The 13529-nt window shown below is 45.1% G+C and overlaps 1 protein-coding gene across 1 annotated transcript in view; it reads left to right on the plus strand.

The window, feature by feature from the left end:
• LOC144490457 (tenascin-X-like) overlaps nucleotides 1-12407 on the plus strand; it is a gene marked incomplete at its 3' end in the record, with an annotated part of 31702 nt that extends 19295 nt beyond the window's left edge. The window contains exons 6-10 of the mRNA XM_078208201.1: nucleotides 2191-2490; nucleotides 4001-4300; nucleotides 5965-6264; nucleotides 10186-10455; nucleotides 12126-12407. Coding sequence (XP_078064327.1) covers nucleotides 2191-2490; nucleotides 4001-4300; nucleotides 5965-6264; nucleotides 10186-10455; nucleotides 12126-12407 — 1452 coding nt within the window. The remainder of the gene's footprint in view (nucleotides 1-2190; nucleotides 2491-4000; nucleotides 4301-5964; nucleotides 6265-10185; nucleotides 10456-12125) is intronic.
• Nucleotides 12408-13529: the final 1122 nt, after the last annotated feature.

The raw sequence follows: 13529 nt of genomic DNA on the forward strand, positions 1-13529 counted from the left end.
CAGACAGTGGGAGGAAACCGGAGCACCCGGAGAAAACCCACACAGACATGGGGAGAACGTACAAACTCCACACAGACAGTGACCCAAGCCGGGAATCAAACCTGGGTCCCTGGCACTGAGGCAGCAGTGCTAACCACCATGCCACCGTGGTGCCCATGTGGGGAATTCTAGCGATCCATCTATCCGGGTCCACAGCATTACCACAGCTACCCCGTCAGCAAACTTGAATCAGCCTGAAAAGCCAATTGTACAACTCCCAAAGGCTCTAAACTCCATGAGTGCAACTGGATGATTGTCGGCCCATTTCAATCTGACCTCCTCTGCCTGTTTTTCAGTTCTTGATGGAAAACATAGCCTTTGAAGAGGCAAGTAGTCGTGTTTTCCCAATCCTAGACTTGCATTTTTGTTCATGGGGGGATTTCATTACGCGTCTGGGGTCTCTCTGTGTTGCTGAGGGTATCAGAGACTGTTTCTGGTTTTAAAGAGAGGTGTATCCGCTTTATCAATACAACAGTGTCATCTGGGGGCACTACTGGAAAGGTCTGTAAAGGGTTGTTCAGTCTGATATCTGTCCCCAAGTCAGAAATTACTCTGCCTTCCTTACGTAATGATGGCGGAGTTGCAGACAGTGATAGGATTATCGAAGGGTGCAACAGGATATAGATAGATTGCAGACTTGGGTAAAGAAATGGCAGATGGAGTTTAATCTGGACAAATGCGAGGTGATGCATTTTGGAGGATCAACTTCAGATGCGAATTATACAGCAAATGGCAGAACCCCTCGGTGCATTAACATACAGAGGGATCTGGGAGTACAGGTCCATGGATCCCCGAAAGTGGCAACACAGATGGATAAAGTGGTCAAGAAGGCATACAGCATGCTTGCCTTCATCGGCCAGGGCACCGAGTATAAAAGTTGGCAAGTTATGTTACAGCTGTACAAAAATAAATGTTAGGCCACATTTGGAATATTGTGTGCAGTTCTGGTCGCCACACTACCAGAAGGCTTTGGAGAGAGTGCAAAGAAGGTTCACCAGGATGTTGCCTGGTCTCGAGGGTGTTGGCTATGAGAAGTTGGATAAACTCGGATTGTTTCACTGGAAAGACGGAGGCTGAGGGGTGACCTGATAGAAGTCTACAAAATTATGAGAGACAGAGACAGGATGGATAGTCAGAGGCTTTTTCCAGGGTTGAAGGGTCGACTACAAGAGGTCACAGGATTAAGTTGAGAGGAGGTAAGTTTAGGGGAAAAGTTTCTCAGAGCGTGGTGGGTACCTGGAACACACTGCCAGTGGAGGTGGTGGAAGCAGGCATGTTACCAAGGTTCAAGATGTATCTTAATAGACACAAAAATGGGAGGTGAACAGAGGAATAGAAAGTGTAATGGCACAGGCTTGATGGGCCGAAGGGCCTGTTCCTGTGCTGTATTGCTCTTTGTTGAATCTCAACTTGCAAAGTGAGCAGTACGGAATGCATCCACCATAAGTGATAAGAGCAGTAAGTACAAGCCTGACTAAACCAACCAGAATACAAACACGGGCAAAGCAGTTAATGAAATACCAAAGGAGAAGAATTGGCCTTTGTATCCTTATGTGTTTGCCTCAGTTTTGAGGGTTGTATTTGCCAGCAGTCGGGGTGGGATGTCCCTGGTGGATTTCATTGGACAACATTGTTCTACTGAATCCACTGTTCAGAACATGGCCTGGGGAAAGAAGAGCGAGGTGGGAAAATTTGTGTGATTTGGGGATAACTTTAATAACCTTCCCCTTTGGCTGGTATTTAGTGTCCTGCAATAACTCTGCCCACCCGAGAGCTGTTGTGTGTATATGAGCAGGCTAGCGAATGGCAGACATGCTCTAATCTTCCATTACTGCATCCAAATCCAACATACAACAACGTTGGAAAGCGCGAAAAGGCCTCAGAAAATTCCTAACCACTCTCACAGGACTTCAGGCAGCTCTTTTTGGATTTCAACAGGTGGTCTCCAGAACTGAGGCCAATAGTCAAAAATCCGAGGGATTCCCAGGCGCAGGGAAGCACATCAGCTTCAAAAAAATAATTCATACCTGCATCTTCATCCACCTTGTGATCCTAATCCCCATAAACATCGATGATTGAATGGAATTTTATCAAATGTCCTCTCATCAGTTGTTACCTGGTAAAAGTTCATGTCTATTTCCCCTTTTTTAGCTTTCACAGATACAGATAAAGCAAAGCCAACTAAAGTGATTAAACTAGAGAATCTTTCAGTCTCTAACGTCACAGAGGACTCCTTCCAACTCTCCTGGGGTGCGGAGAAGAATTTTGACTCTTTTGTTATACAGTATGGAGTGCGAGGTTCTGGGGATGTGCAGAACCTCACGGTAACTGGTGACCGTCGACTGTCTCTCATCACAGGCCTGAGGCCTACCACCGTGTACACAGTCACTATCTATGGGATCTCTGGTGGTGTACGCACCAAGCCACTCAACTCTGTCACAACCACCAAAGGTATTACATCCTATTTTCATGATGTTTTCTTTTTAACAGAGCTAAACATTTGACTTTCCATCCCGGAGACCTTGATGGTTACCATGGTGACTGTGTGTGGCCTGTGTCCATGGGAGGGCCCTGATGTAGAAGTTAAGCTGAGACGCATCATTCAATCCTGAGCAGCCCAGTGACTACATTTATGCAGAACTGTACAATATTTACAGCACAGAAACAAACCATTCGTCCCAACAGACCCCCATGTTTTCATGCTCAAATAAACATTCTCCCATCCTACGCCATCTCATCCTGTCAATGAATTCTTCTCCATGTGTTTATCTAGCTTCTTGTTAAATGTATCTACAATATTCACGCCCTGTGGTAGTTCCTCCCATATTCTCACCACTCTCTGGACAAAGACCTTTCTCCTGAACTCCCTCTCTTGTGGCACCTCGTGTGGGTCATCCCACAACTGGAAAAATCTTCCCTACATCTATCCTGAATACATTCAAAACCAAAAATATGATTAAAATTTTATCTCATAAATCTAAAATTACAGAAAATTGGCTGTTAGAGGGGTGGTACAGTGGTTAGCACTGCTCCCTCAGCGCCAAAGTCCCAGGTTCGATTCCTGGCTTGGGTCTGTGCAGAGTCTGCACGTTCTCCCCGTGTCTGTGTGGGTTTCTCCGGGTGCTTCGGTTTCCACCCACATCCAAAAGACGTACTGGTTAGGTGTATTGGCCGTGCTAAATCCTCCCTCAGTGTACCCGAACAGGCGCTGGAGTGTGGCGAGTAGGGGATTTTCACAGTAACTTCATTGCAGTGTTAATGTAAGCCTACTTGTGACTAATAAATAAACTTTAAAATAAGTATTGATTTTTATCTTATTCGTAGTATCCTGATGTTCCAAATTGGGTGTTGATTTTTAAGAAAGTATATGAATGCACACTTTTTAAACTTTTGCAGAAATCACATATTTCAGGATAATAATCACTGGACTATCGACCTGAAAATGACAGAACTCAGCTGAATGTCAGGCACACACCTATCCATCAATTTCAAAGATTTTACATTTTTCTAATCTAATTGCTGTTTCATTTCTGTGGTGCTGTGATCTTGAACTGTTTGATTTATCAGTAGGATTGAGAAAATGTTTCAGTTAAATTCCCCTACCCTATTCAAACACATCCGGTGGTAGTAACTTCCACGAATCCACTGGGTCAAGGTGCTTCTCCTGAATTCTCTGTTGTATTTATTAGTGATCATCTTCTATTGATAACCTCTGCAGGGTTTTGGCTTCCAGATGCAAATGCTCTCTCTATCTGTCTGCACTTTCAACAGAATTTTGTGGAGTTAAGAAAAAACATTTAAGAATGAGTATTCAGATCTCTACTTCTCCCACTCCATCTCTACCTCCTTAGGTTGTGGTCCCAATCCCATGATATAATCCTTAATTTGAAAGGGATTTCATCAAATGTCCTCTCACCAGTTGTTACCTGGTAAAAGTTCATGTCTATTTACCCTTTTTTAGCTTCCACAGATACAGACAAAGCAAAGCCAAGTAAAGTGATTAAACTGGAGAATCTTTCAGTCTCTAACATCACAGCAGACTCCTTCCGACTCTCCTGGGGTGCGGAGAAGAATTTTGACTCTTTTGTTATACAGTATGGAGTGCGAGGTTCTGGGGATGTGCAGAACCTCACGGTAACTGGTGACCATCGACTGTCTCTCATCACAGGCCTGAGGCCTACCACCGTGTACACAGTCACTATCTATGGGATCTCTGGTGGTGTACGCACCAAGCCACTCAACACTGTCACAACCACCAAAGGTATTACTCCATATTTTCATGATGTTTTCTTTTACACAGAGCCAAACGTTTGCCTTTCCATCCCAGAGACCCTTGATGGTTACCATGGTGACTGTGTGTGGCCTGTGTCCATGGAGAGCCCTGATGTAGAAGTTAAGCTGAGACACATTATTCAATCCTGAACAGCCCAGGTGGCTGCATTTATACAGAATTGTACAATATTTACAGCATTGAAACAAACCATTCGACCCAACAGATTCCCAATTTTATACCTCACAAGAACCTCCTCTCACCCAACTTCATCGCATCCTGTCAACATATCCAAACATTCCTTTGTTTCTCGTGTGTTTACCGAGCTTCCTCTGAAATATATCTATCGCAGTTGTGATTAACATGCTGCCCATGGGCCAAAATGCAGCCCATGAATGTGGCCCACAGGCATTTTGTTGACTGATGTCCACATTCAGGTTTGCCACATTCCCCTGGCTTTTTGTCCACGTTTCTTTCTTACCGGCATGATGCAAAGTCAGGGCACGTGAAGTGAGGTGCGTTCTGATTGTACACAACATTGAAGTGAGAGCATTTGTTCCCTCTGTGTCCAAAGCATAAATATTTATTTTGTTTTTACCATTTGAAGTTGATAGTTCTATTAATATACAAATGGTTAAGCATTTTGTAAAACTTATAATGAAATATTTGCCATGAGTTAAATGTATTTAATCTTATCCAATGGGTCATAGTGAGTGAACGGTCTTACAGCTCACTAGCCTAAGTTGCCCATCAGTGATCGATACCACGTACCACAACATGCACTGTGGTAAGAACTTCCATATTCCCACCATGCTCTGGGTAAGGAGGTTTCGCCTGAATTCCTGATTAGATTTATTTGTGATTGTTTTATATTTATCACCCTTAGTTTTGGACATCCCACAACTGAAAAATCTTCCCTACATTTACCCTCTTGAACTCATTCAAAATTTTAATATTCTATCTGCTACAAATAATTTTATATTCATAACGATTTGCCTTCAGTTCATGGCTTTTATTTTTTAGGCAGTGTATTGGTTCATTTTTAAGGATAAATAAAAATGTACATTATGACTGTGCATAAATCACATATTTCGGGAAAATAGTAGAATATTGACCTGATACTCCAGAGAGTTCAGCTGAGTGTCAGACACATAGCTGTTTATAAATGTAAAAGATTTCATGTGTTTCTAATCCAGTTGCTATTTTCATTTCCCCAACGGTGTGAATCTTCATACTATCTGAAGTAGTATGAGTAGAAAGGTTCAGTTAAGTTTCTTTACACAATGCAACCATTCCCGGTGGGAGCCAATTCCACACTCTCACCATGCTGGGTAAAGAGGTTTCTCCTGCGTTCCTGATTGGAGTTAGTGATTATCTTACAATGATGCTCTCTGGTTTTGCTCTAACCCCCAAAATGTGAAAATATTCTCTTGCTGACTCTCTCTCACCCTCTCTGTCTAGTCTTTCAGCAGGTCCGATGGAATTAAGAACTGATTAATCCCTCCCTGTTTTCAGGTCCCTCCCTGTCCTCGATCCCTCGATCTATCTCATCAGATTGCGATCCCAATCTCACCAGTGATGATTGAATGGAACTTCAAATGCAATCTCACCGATTATTACCTGTTAAAAGTTCATGTCTATTTTCCCTTTTTTAGATTCCACAGATAAAGACAAAATAAAGCCAAGTAAAGTGATTAAACTGGAGAATCTTTCAGTCTCTAACATCACAGCAGACTCCTTCCAACTCTCCTGGGGTGCAGAGAAGAATTTTGACTCTTTTGTTATACAGTATGGAGTGCGAGGTTCTGGGGATGTGCAGAATCTCACGGTAACTGGTGACCGTCGACTGTCTCTCATCACAGGCCTGAGGCCTACCACCGTGTACACAGTCACTATCTATGGGATCTCTGGTGGTGTACGCACCAAGCCACTCAACATTGTCACAACCACCAAAGGTATTACATCCTATTTTCATAAGGTCCAAAAAGTTGTCTTTTCTAACTGGAGACAAATAATTTCTGTTTATATAAAGTGCCGTGTATTTGATCAAAACAACCCAACCCAACAGATTTATATTGTCAATGTGAGGCATAGATGCAACTTGAGCTGAGATACTCATTCAACTCAGTTGACTAATTTGTCTTGTCAAATTATTCCATGGCTCCATGCCCCTCTATATCTCTGTAATCTCCTTCAACCCCAAAACCCGCTGAGATCTCCGCATTCCCCTCATTCTGATTTCTTCCCGCTGTTGGAGGCTGTACCTTCAGCAGCCTGGGCCCTAAGCTCTTTAAATTCCCTCCTTAAACCTCACAGCTCTTTTCATCTTTCCTCAAGAACTGAGGCCTAGGAGTAAGGGTTCAAAATGTAACTTGGGCATTTGCTTACGAGGATGGACTTCAATGAACTTGTATAGAATCCCATTGACTCTACAGCGCATAGGCCCCATTCACCCCAACTGGTCCAGTCAGTGTTGATGCTCCAGAGATCCTCCTCGCTGTCCAATTCCATCTTCCCAGCCTGCTCCACTCACTATCGTACCTCTCTTCTCCCTCATATCCACATCAAATCTCTCATTAAATCCATGAATGCTCTTGAACTTGCCCACTCCATTCAGCAGCAAGTTCCACTTTCTCACCACTCACTGGGTGGAATTATCCCATCCTCCCGCAGCGGGTTTGGTGGTGGGAGCGGGGAACCAAACAGTCAGAAACCTACCACCATTAAATCCCATTACAATTCTCCCAATGGTGGGTTAATGGTGGGTCGCTCTTCCCGCTGGCCAGTGGCATCAAGGCCATTTGCATTCATTTATATCTCATGAATGTTCATTAAATCAGTTGCCCGTCGATAAGGCCTGTCAGGCCTTTCAATCTTGTGTGAATTTATGTTGTTGTCAAACCCGATTAGTAATGAGTGGCTGCGTAATGCAGTCCTCAATTCACCAGAAACTTTGTAGTGAGTGTAATAGCTTTGCCATAGGTGCGCTGTTCACCACTCTGCGGTTCCTGGCTTGCCAGGCTGGCCATCGTAAACAGCAGTGAACTGCAGGATCCCTGAGCCCTCCTGTGTCAGAATCTGATCAGTACTGTGGCTGGGCTTGAGGAGTACAGGGGTATCCGTCCCCCTATAAGTGATACTCAGCGGTGTCTATCTGGACAGCACTGCGCTGCAGGACACAGTCTGCCACCGCAACAAAGGTCTGAAATTCAACCGCGGATGCAGTGCGAGGTGAGGCTGGGGGACGAGGGGAGGAAATTGTTGGTGGCCTAACAAAGAGGTCAGTGTGGAAGGAGGGCTGTGCAAGGGGAAGGAAAGGCTCAGAATGGCACAGATAGGGGCAAGGAGGGAGATGAGAATGAAGAACAAAGGAAGGCAGAGGGGAGACCGAGGATGGGGTGGGGGGGAGGTCGGGGAGCTGGAGCCCGAAACGGCTGTATGAAAATCTCACTAAAAAGGGGGGCGGTCAAAGGGATATCACATTGTTGACTGGAAGGAATTGATGCGGTGGTTTGAAATCCAAGTGGGTCGCGGGCACCTTGCAGGTGATGGGCTCGGGAGACGGTGGTTGAATCGGTGGGAGAACAGATTCTTACTGAGGCGGCAAGATCTTTTCCCTCTGGGTTGCTGACAACTTGCACAGTCTGGTGAAGACAGTGGACTGGAGAGAGTGATGTGAGGGTGCCTGACTGGTGTTTAAATATGGCGGTGTGACTTTTGAACCTGCCAGCTGATGGTGGGCAGACCACCAGGTGACTCAGAGGGAAACTTACTTGCCTGTGCATAATTAATGGATTTCCAAGCGCAGAACCTGGTCCTATTCCGGTCGGCGGGACAGGCACCACTGAAGCCACCTCCTACTGCTTTCAGTCTCAAAATGGAAGAATTCCACCTTATCTTAAACACAGCCACATGACCTGGACTCACCCATAAGTGGAAACAGCTTTCCCCCATTCTCCCTATCGAATCCCTTCAGTAACTGGGTGCTGAATTCCCTTTTCCCATCTTCAAGCATTCTTGTGAGGATCAAAGATCTCTGGCAGGATCACAGGAACCCAAAAGAAGGTATCAGAGCAGCTCATTTGGGGCCTGATGATACCTCTGTGATTTATAGAGACAGTGGGAGGCTGTTCAGTCCCTCGAGACTGTCCCTCCATTCAATTTGATCATGGCTGATCTGTATTTTAACTCCATTTACCCACCTTGATTCAATGACCCTCAGTAATTTTACCCGACAACAAACAAATTCTTCATTCTCAGTTTTTACATTTTCAATTAACCTCCAGTTTTGACAGCTTGTCGATGGAGAAGAATGTTCCAGACTTTCCACTACTGTGTTTCCTGACACCGAATTTGTCTGACTCCAAATCTGAGTTAATGTCCCCTTGTTCTGAACTGCCCCTCACCAAGGATTTTCCAGCCCCCTGCGGCAGGTTTTCTGATGGTGGAGGCAGGTTGCCGGCGACACAGTCGGAAAGCCATGAAACACTACCATTGCCTTTGGCGGGTGTAAGAGGAATTTTCTGGGGTGTCCCACTGGGGTGTCTTATACTCGGTCGATCTCACTCAACCAATACATAGCATGTAGTTAAAGAATGAAAAGGAATTTATTTGCTAATGCATGCATTGGGAGAAAGAACAGTCAAGGGTTGACTATTCTCTTTAACAAAATAATAAAAACGTGAGATTAATGTACTCTTCCGAACAGTTCAATATCCTGCCCAGTCTGTCACCCAAACTGGAGGGTCCAATTACAATATTACACAATATTAGCCAGTAACATTCCACCTGCCAGCTGGATTAGGAGATCATTAGCTTCATGCACCCAAGGTTCCTCCCTGTTACCTAGGAAACCTAACCCACATACATCCAGCATATCCAAGGCCAGAACTAATATCTGCGATACTTAATTGACGGGAGGAGTCATTATTTCGACAGAATCTGGCCTCATTTATCAGCTTGAGAGACTGCACCAGCCTCGCCACCCAGGAATGAATATACTCCCATACATTCCAGAACTCGAATTAAACTTGCTCCTTCGTGCTGCTGTACCCCAAGCAGACAAGAGAAACTGCCTTTCTGCACTCCATTATATTAAAGGAACTTGGTCTGTTCCCATGCTGAGCAAATAGATCGTTGTTTGGCCAAAGTTCACAAACACATTAAGAATGCAGTTTAATTTCATAATACTTGGTTAAATTGTGGTGATACAGTTTATACCTTTGTTCCAGGCACATTGTGCATTCTCACTATATATGAGGCACTTTATAATTATCTTAACATAGTCTACTTATTATTATAAAATTAAAATGAAGGGCCTCATACTAAGAATTCCATACTACTCCCCCATCAGTGGAAATGGGAGATACCGCCACCAGCCAATGGTGAGCTACCTTGGCCACCAGAAAAACCATCGCTGGGGAAAGGGCCCAGAAAATCCCAGTCACAGTTTCTCTTTGCCGAGTCTATCAAATCATCTAATCATTATGAATCACTCAATTAGATCACCCTTCACTAACACAGGCCTACTCTGCGTAACCTGCCCTCATAATTTAATCTATTTAACCGATGTGGGACTGATGCGCAGTTTGTTAATCTGGGGTTAATCCACGCTGGAACTCTGCGCTGAAACCTAAAAGCAGCAGCATAACTGGTCTTGGCCTACTCGAGTGTGCAGCCTGCACCAGCCATGTTAGTTCGGTGCTTTGATGGAAGAGCTCAGGCCAGTTTGTGTGAGGAACCATCACGTTCAGACAATTGGGTGGAAATCACGACATTTCATAAATCAAACTTTAAATGTTATCAACTGGCGCCGGGTTCAAAATAAAGAATGATTCCATCTCTTTAACCTTTTTCCTGACTCTTGGCTTCCACAGGAAAACCGAGTGAAGTGATCAAATTGTTGGCCTCGAATGTCACCGCTGATTCTGTGCGACTGTCCTGGTCACCGCAGAAGGACATTGACTTTTTTATCATACAGTACAGAGTGCGGGGCTCTGCAGTCCGACACAACGTCACAGTAATGGGTGACCGGCGATCGTTCATCATCACAGGCCTGAAGCCTGCGACAAAGTACCTGTTCTCTCTGTACAGTGTCTTCAGGGAGAAACACATAAAGTCACTGACCCTTACAGTAACCACAAAAGGTAGCGTTGGCCTAACTCCTCAGTTTCTGACTCTCCCAGGGCATTCTTCACTCCCGTCTGCCTTTGCTTATTTTTCTTTTCTTTCTTTTCCATGTTGTTCAGCTTTGAAAATGTATTTTCCTTCGCTTTATTGCCTGACACCGTTGCACGCCCGCCTCATCGGCAAGTCGCGGTCACAATCTTTCCTCCCCCAGCTATTTTCATTATCAACTTTGAAGGAGTCGGGGAAAAAAGTCGATCTTTATTCTCACTGTCTTTTATTCCGCAGTCTCCCTCTATCCTCTGAAGAAAGACTGGTTCGAGGCTTGGAGCTCAGTATGAGATGTTGGCTGGCCACACAAGTTTGCATCCTCCTTCTTCTCATATCCCTTAAACCCTCTCTCCCCACCCACATCTGTTAGAGAGTTGGCCTGGCTATGGCTGGGTACACCATCTGCATGGACATTTATTTTCAAATCAATGTGTGGATTACTCATGTCTCAGTGTGTTTCTGTAGCAGGATTTTGACCACAGCCGCTGAAGACTCTTGTTGTATGAGTGTGTGTGTGTGAAGCTGTGAATCACTTCCTCAGCATCAAGAGGTCATCTCCTGGCCATGACCATTCCTCAGTCTTTCTGTTTCAATGGGAATGCGCACAGACCTGGCTCAATGGAAGAGTTTCTGCTTTCGCCAAAGGCGATCCAAAATGACTTTGGGCAATCATTTTGGGCATTTTGTCTCCTTGAGCCGAGTTATGAACCCCACTGAGTGAAACAAGTGTCGTGTCACTGTCTGCCAACCTCTCGCTCTCTCTATTGTATGTTGTATCCTTACAGCTCAGATATTGCCACAACCTTACTGTCTCTCTGAGCAGTGCTATAATGATGTGGAGATGCCGGCGTTGGACTGGGGTAAACACAGTAAGAAGTTTAACCACACCAGGTTAAAGTCCAACAGGTTTATTTGGTAGCAAAAGCCACACAAGCTTTCAGAGCCTGAAGCCCCTTCTTCAGGTGAGTCACCTGAAGAAGGGGCTTCAGGCTCTGAAAGTTTGTGTGGCTTTTGCTACCAAATAAACCTGTTGGACTTTAACCTGGTGTGGTTAAACTTCTTACTGTGTTTACCCCAGTCCCACGCCGGCATCTCCACATCAGTGCTATAATGTACAGTGCAACAGTATGTGGGGGAAGGGTTATTATGGGTGAGTTGTATTTAATTGATTTTATAATAATGGTTCAGAGTTATTGTTTTAATTACCTCCAGGCAATATATTTGATTCATTTTGCCCGCGTGTCATTTGAAAGGATTCCATGAATAATATGTCCAACTCGGGGATTTCTAAGAGGTGGATTATTGCCTCTCCTGGGGTTCTGGACATGGATCATCTGTGTTGAATTTTACAATTTGGGATCAGATTTACTCACTGGAACTAACTAACCTCAGTTATGATCCTGCATTTTGACAGCCTTCTCAATCAGTCAGTAACCTATCGGTGCCAGGAGCCTGTCGCTGAACTGGAGCTTGGGTCCAGTCAAGAGGCTTTGCGCACAGATCAATCTCAACCCCCTCCACCCCCGATCTAAACTCAGGATGCTCGTCAGCTCATTAATTTTTCAAACACCTCAATACGAATCTTTCCTCTGGTGAAAATGTCCCATCTCTTTTATTTTGCTTTTCTTAACATCTGCAGGGAGAGTCGAACCGAAACCGAGTAAGTTGGGTGACCTCTCGATTTCTAACGTCACATCCGACTCCATCCCCTTCTCCTGGACAGCGGAGAAGGGTTTTGACACCTTTCTAATACGGTACAAAGTGCATGGCCTTGACTCTGTGCAGAACTTCACGGTCACCGGTGCCAACCGCTCGACAACCATCAAAGGCCTGAGGCCGAGCACCAAATACACAGTCTATGTCCATGGGGTTTATAATGGCAAACGCACAAAGCCACTGAGCAGAGTTGTTACCACCAAAGGTACGGATTTCCCTATATATTTCCCAGTGGCGCATTCCCACTCTCCACACCTTGCAGATCCACACTGTACCCGGGAAAAACATGAGAACCTGAAATTAATGAAAACATGTCCCAGGGTCTGTATTCATTTCAATTGATAGGTACATCAGTGCATGTTTAACAGGTAGTTTATAGAATACCAAGTGGGCTGGATTTTCCCTGGTGAGGATGGAAACATGCCCCAGGGGTGGTGGTGGGGTGGGGGGGTGGAGGGGGGGGGGACGACGACACTTGGTGAAATTGTACCCCAATTTGTCAGACTGTTGGGTTCAGACCAGATTCCCAGTGTGTATCTCTCCCACTGCACAGTGAGCTTTCAGACCAGATTCCCAGTGTGTATCTTTCCCACTGCACAGTGAGCTTTCAGACCAGATTCCCAGTGTGTATTTTTCCCACTGCACAGTGAGCTTTCAGACCAGATTCCCAGTGTGTATCCCTCGCTGCACAGTGAGCTTTCAGACCAGATTCCCAGTGTGTATCCCTCACTGCACAGTGAGCTTTCAGACCAGATTCCCAGTGTGTATCCCTCACTGCACAGTGAGCTTTCAGACCAGATTCCCAGTGTGTATCTTTCCCACTGCACAGTGAGCTTTCAGACCAGATTCCCAGTGTGTATCTTTCCCACTGCACAGTGAGCTTTCAGACCAGATTCCCAGTGTGTATCTTTCCCACTGCACAGTGAGCTTTCAGACCAGATTCCCAGTGTGTATCTTCCCACTGCACAGTGAGCTTTCAGACCAGATTCCCAGTGTGTATCTTTCCCACTGCACAGTGAGCTTTCAGACCACATTCCCAGTGTGTATCTTTCCCACTGCACAGTGAGCTTTCAGACCAGATTCCCAGTGTGTATCTTTCCCACTGCACAGTGAGCTTTCAGACCAGATTCCCAGTGTGTATCCCTCACTGCACAGTGAGCTTTCAGACCAGATTCCCAGTGTGTATCCCTCGCTGCACAGTGAGCTTTCAGACCAGATTCCCAGTATGTATTTTTCCCACTGCACAGTGAGCTTTCAGACCAGATTCCCAGTGTGTATCCCTCACTGCACAGTGAGCTTTCAGACCAGATTCCCAGTGTGTATCCCT

Source organism: Mustelus asterias, unplaced genomic scaffold (genome assembly GCF_964213995.1).
Source record: "Mustelus asterias unplaced genomic scaffold, sMusAst1.hap1.1 HAP1_SCAFFOLD_3310, whole genome shotgun sequence".
Lineage (NCBI taxonomy): Eukaryota > Metazoa > Chordata > Chondrichthyes > Carcharhiniformes > Triakidae > Mustelus > Mustelus asterias.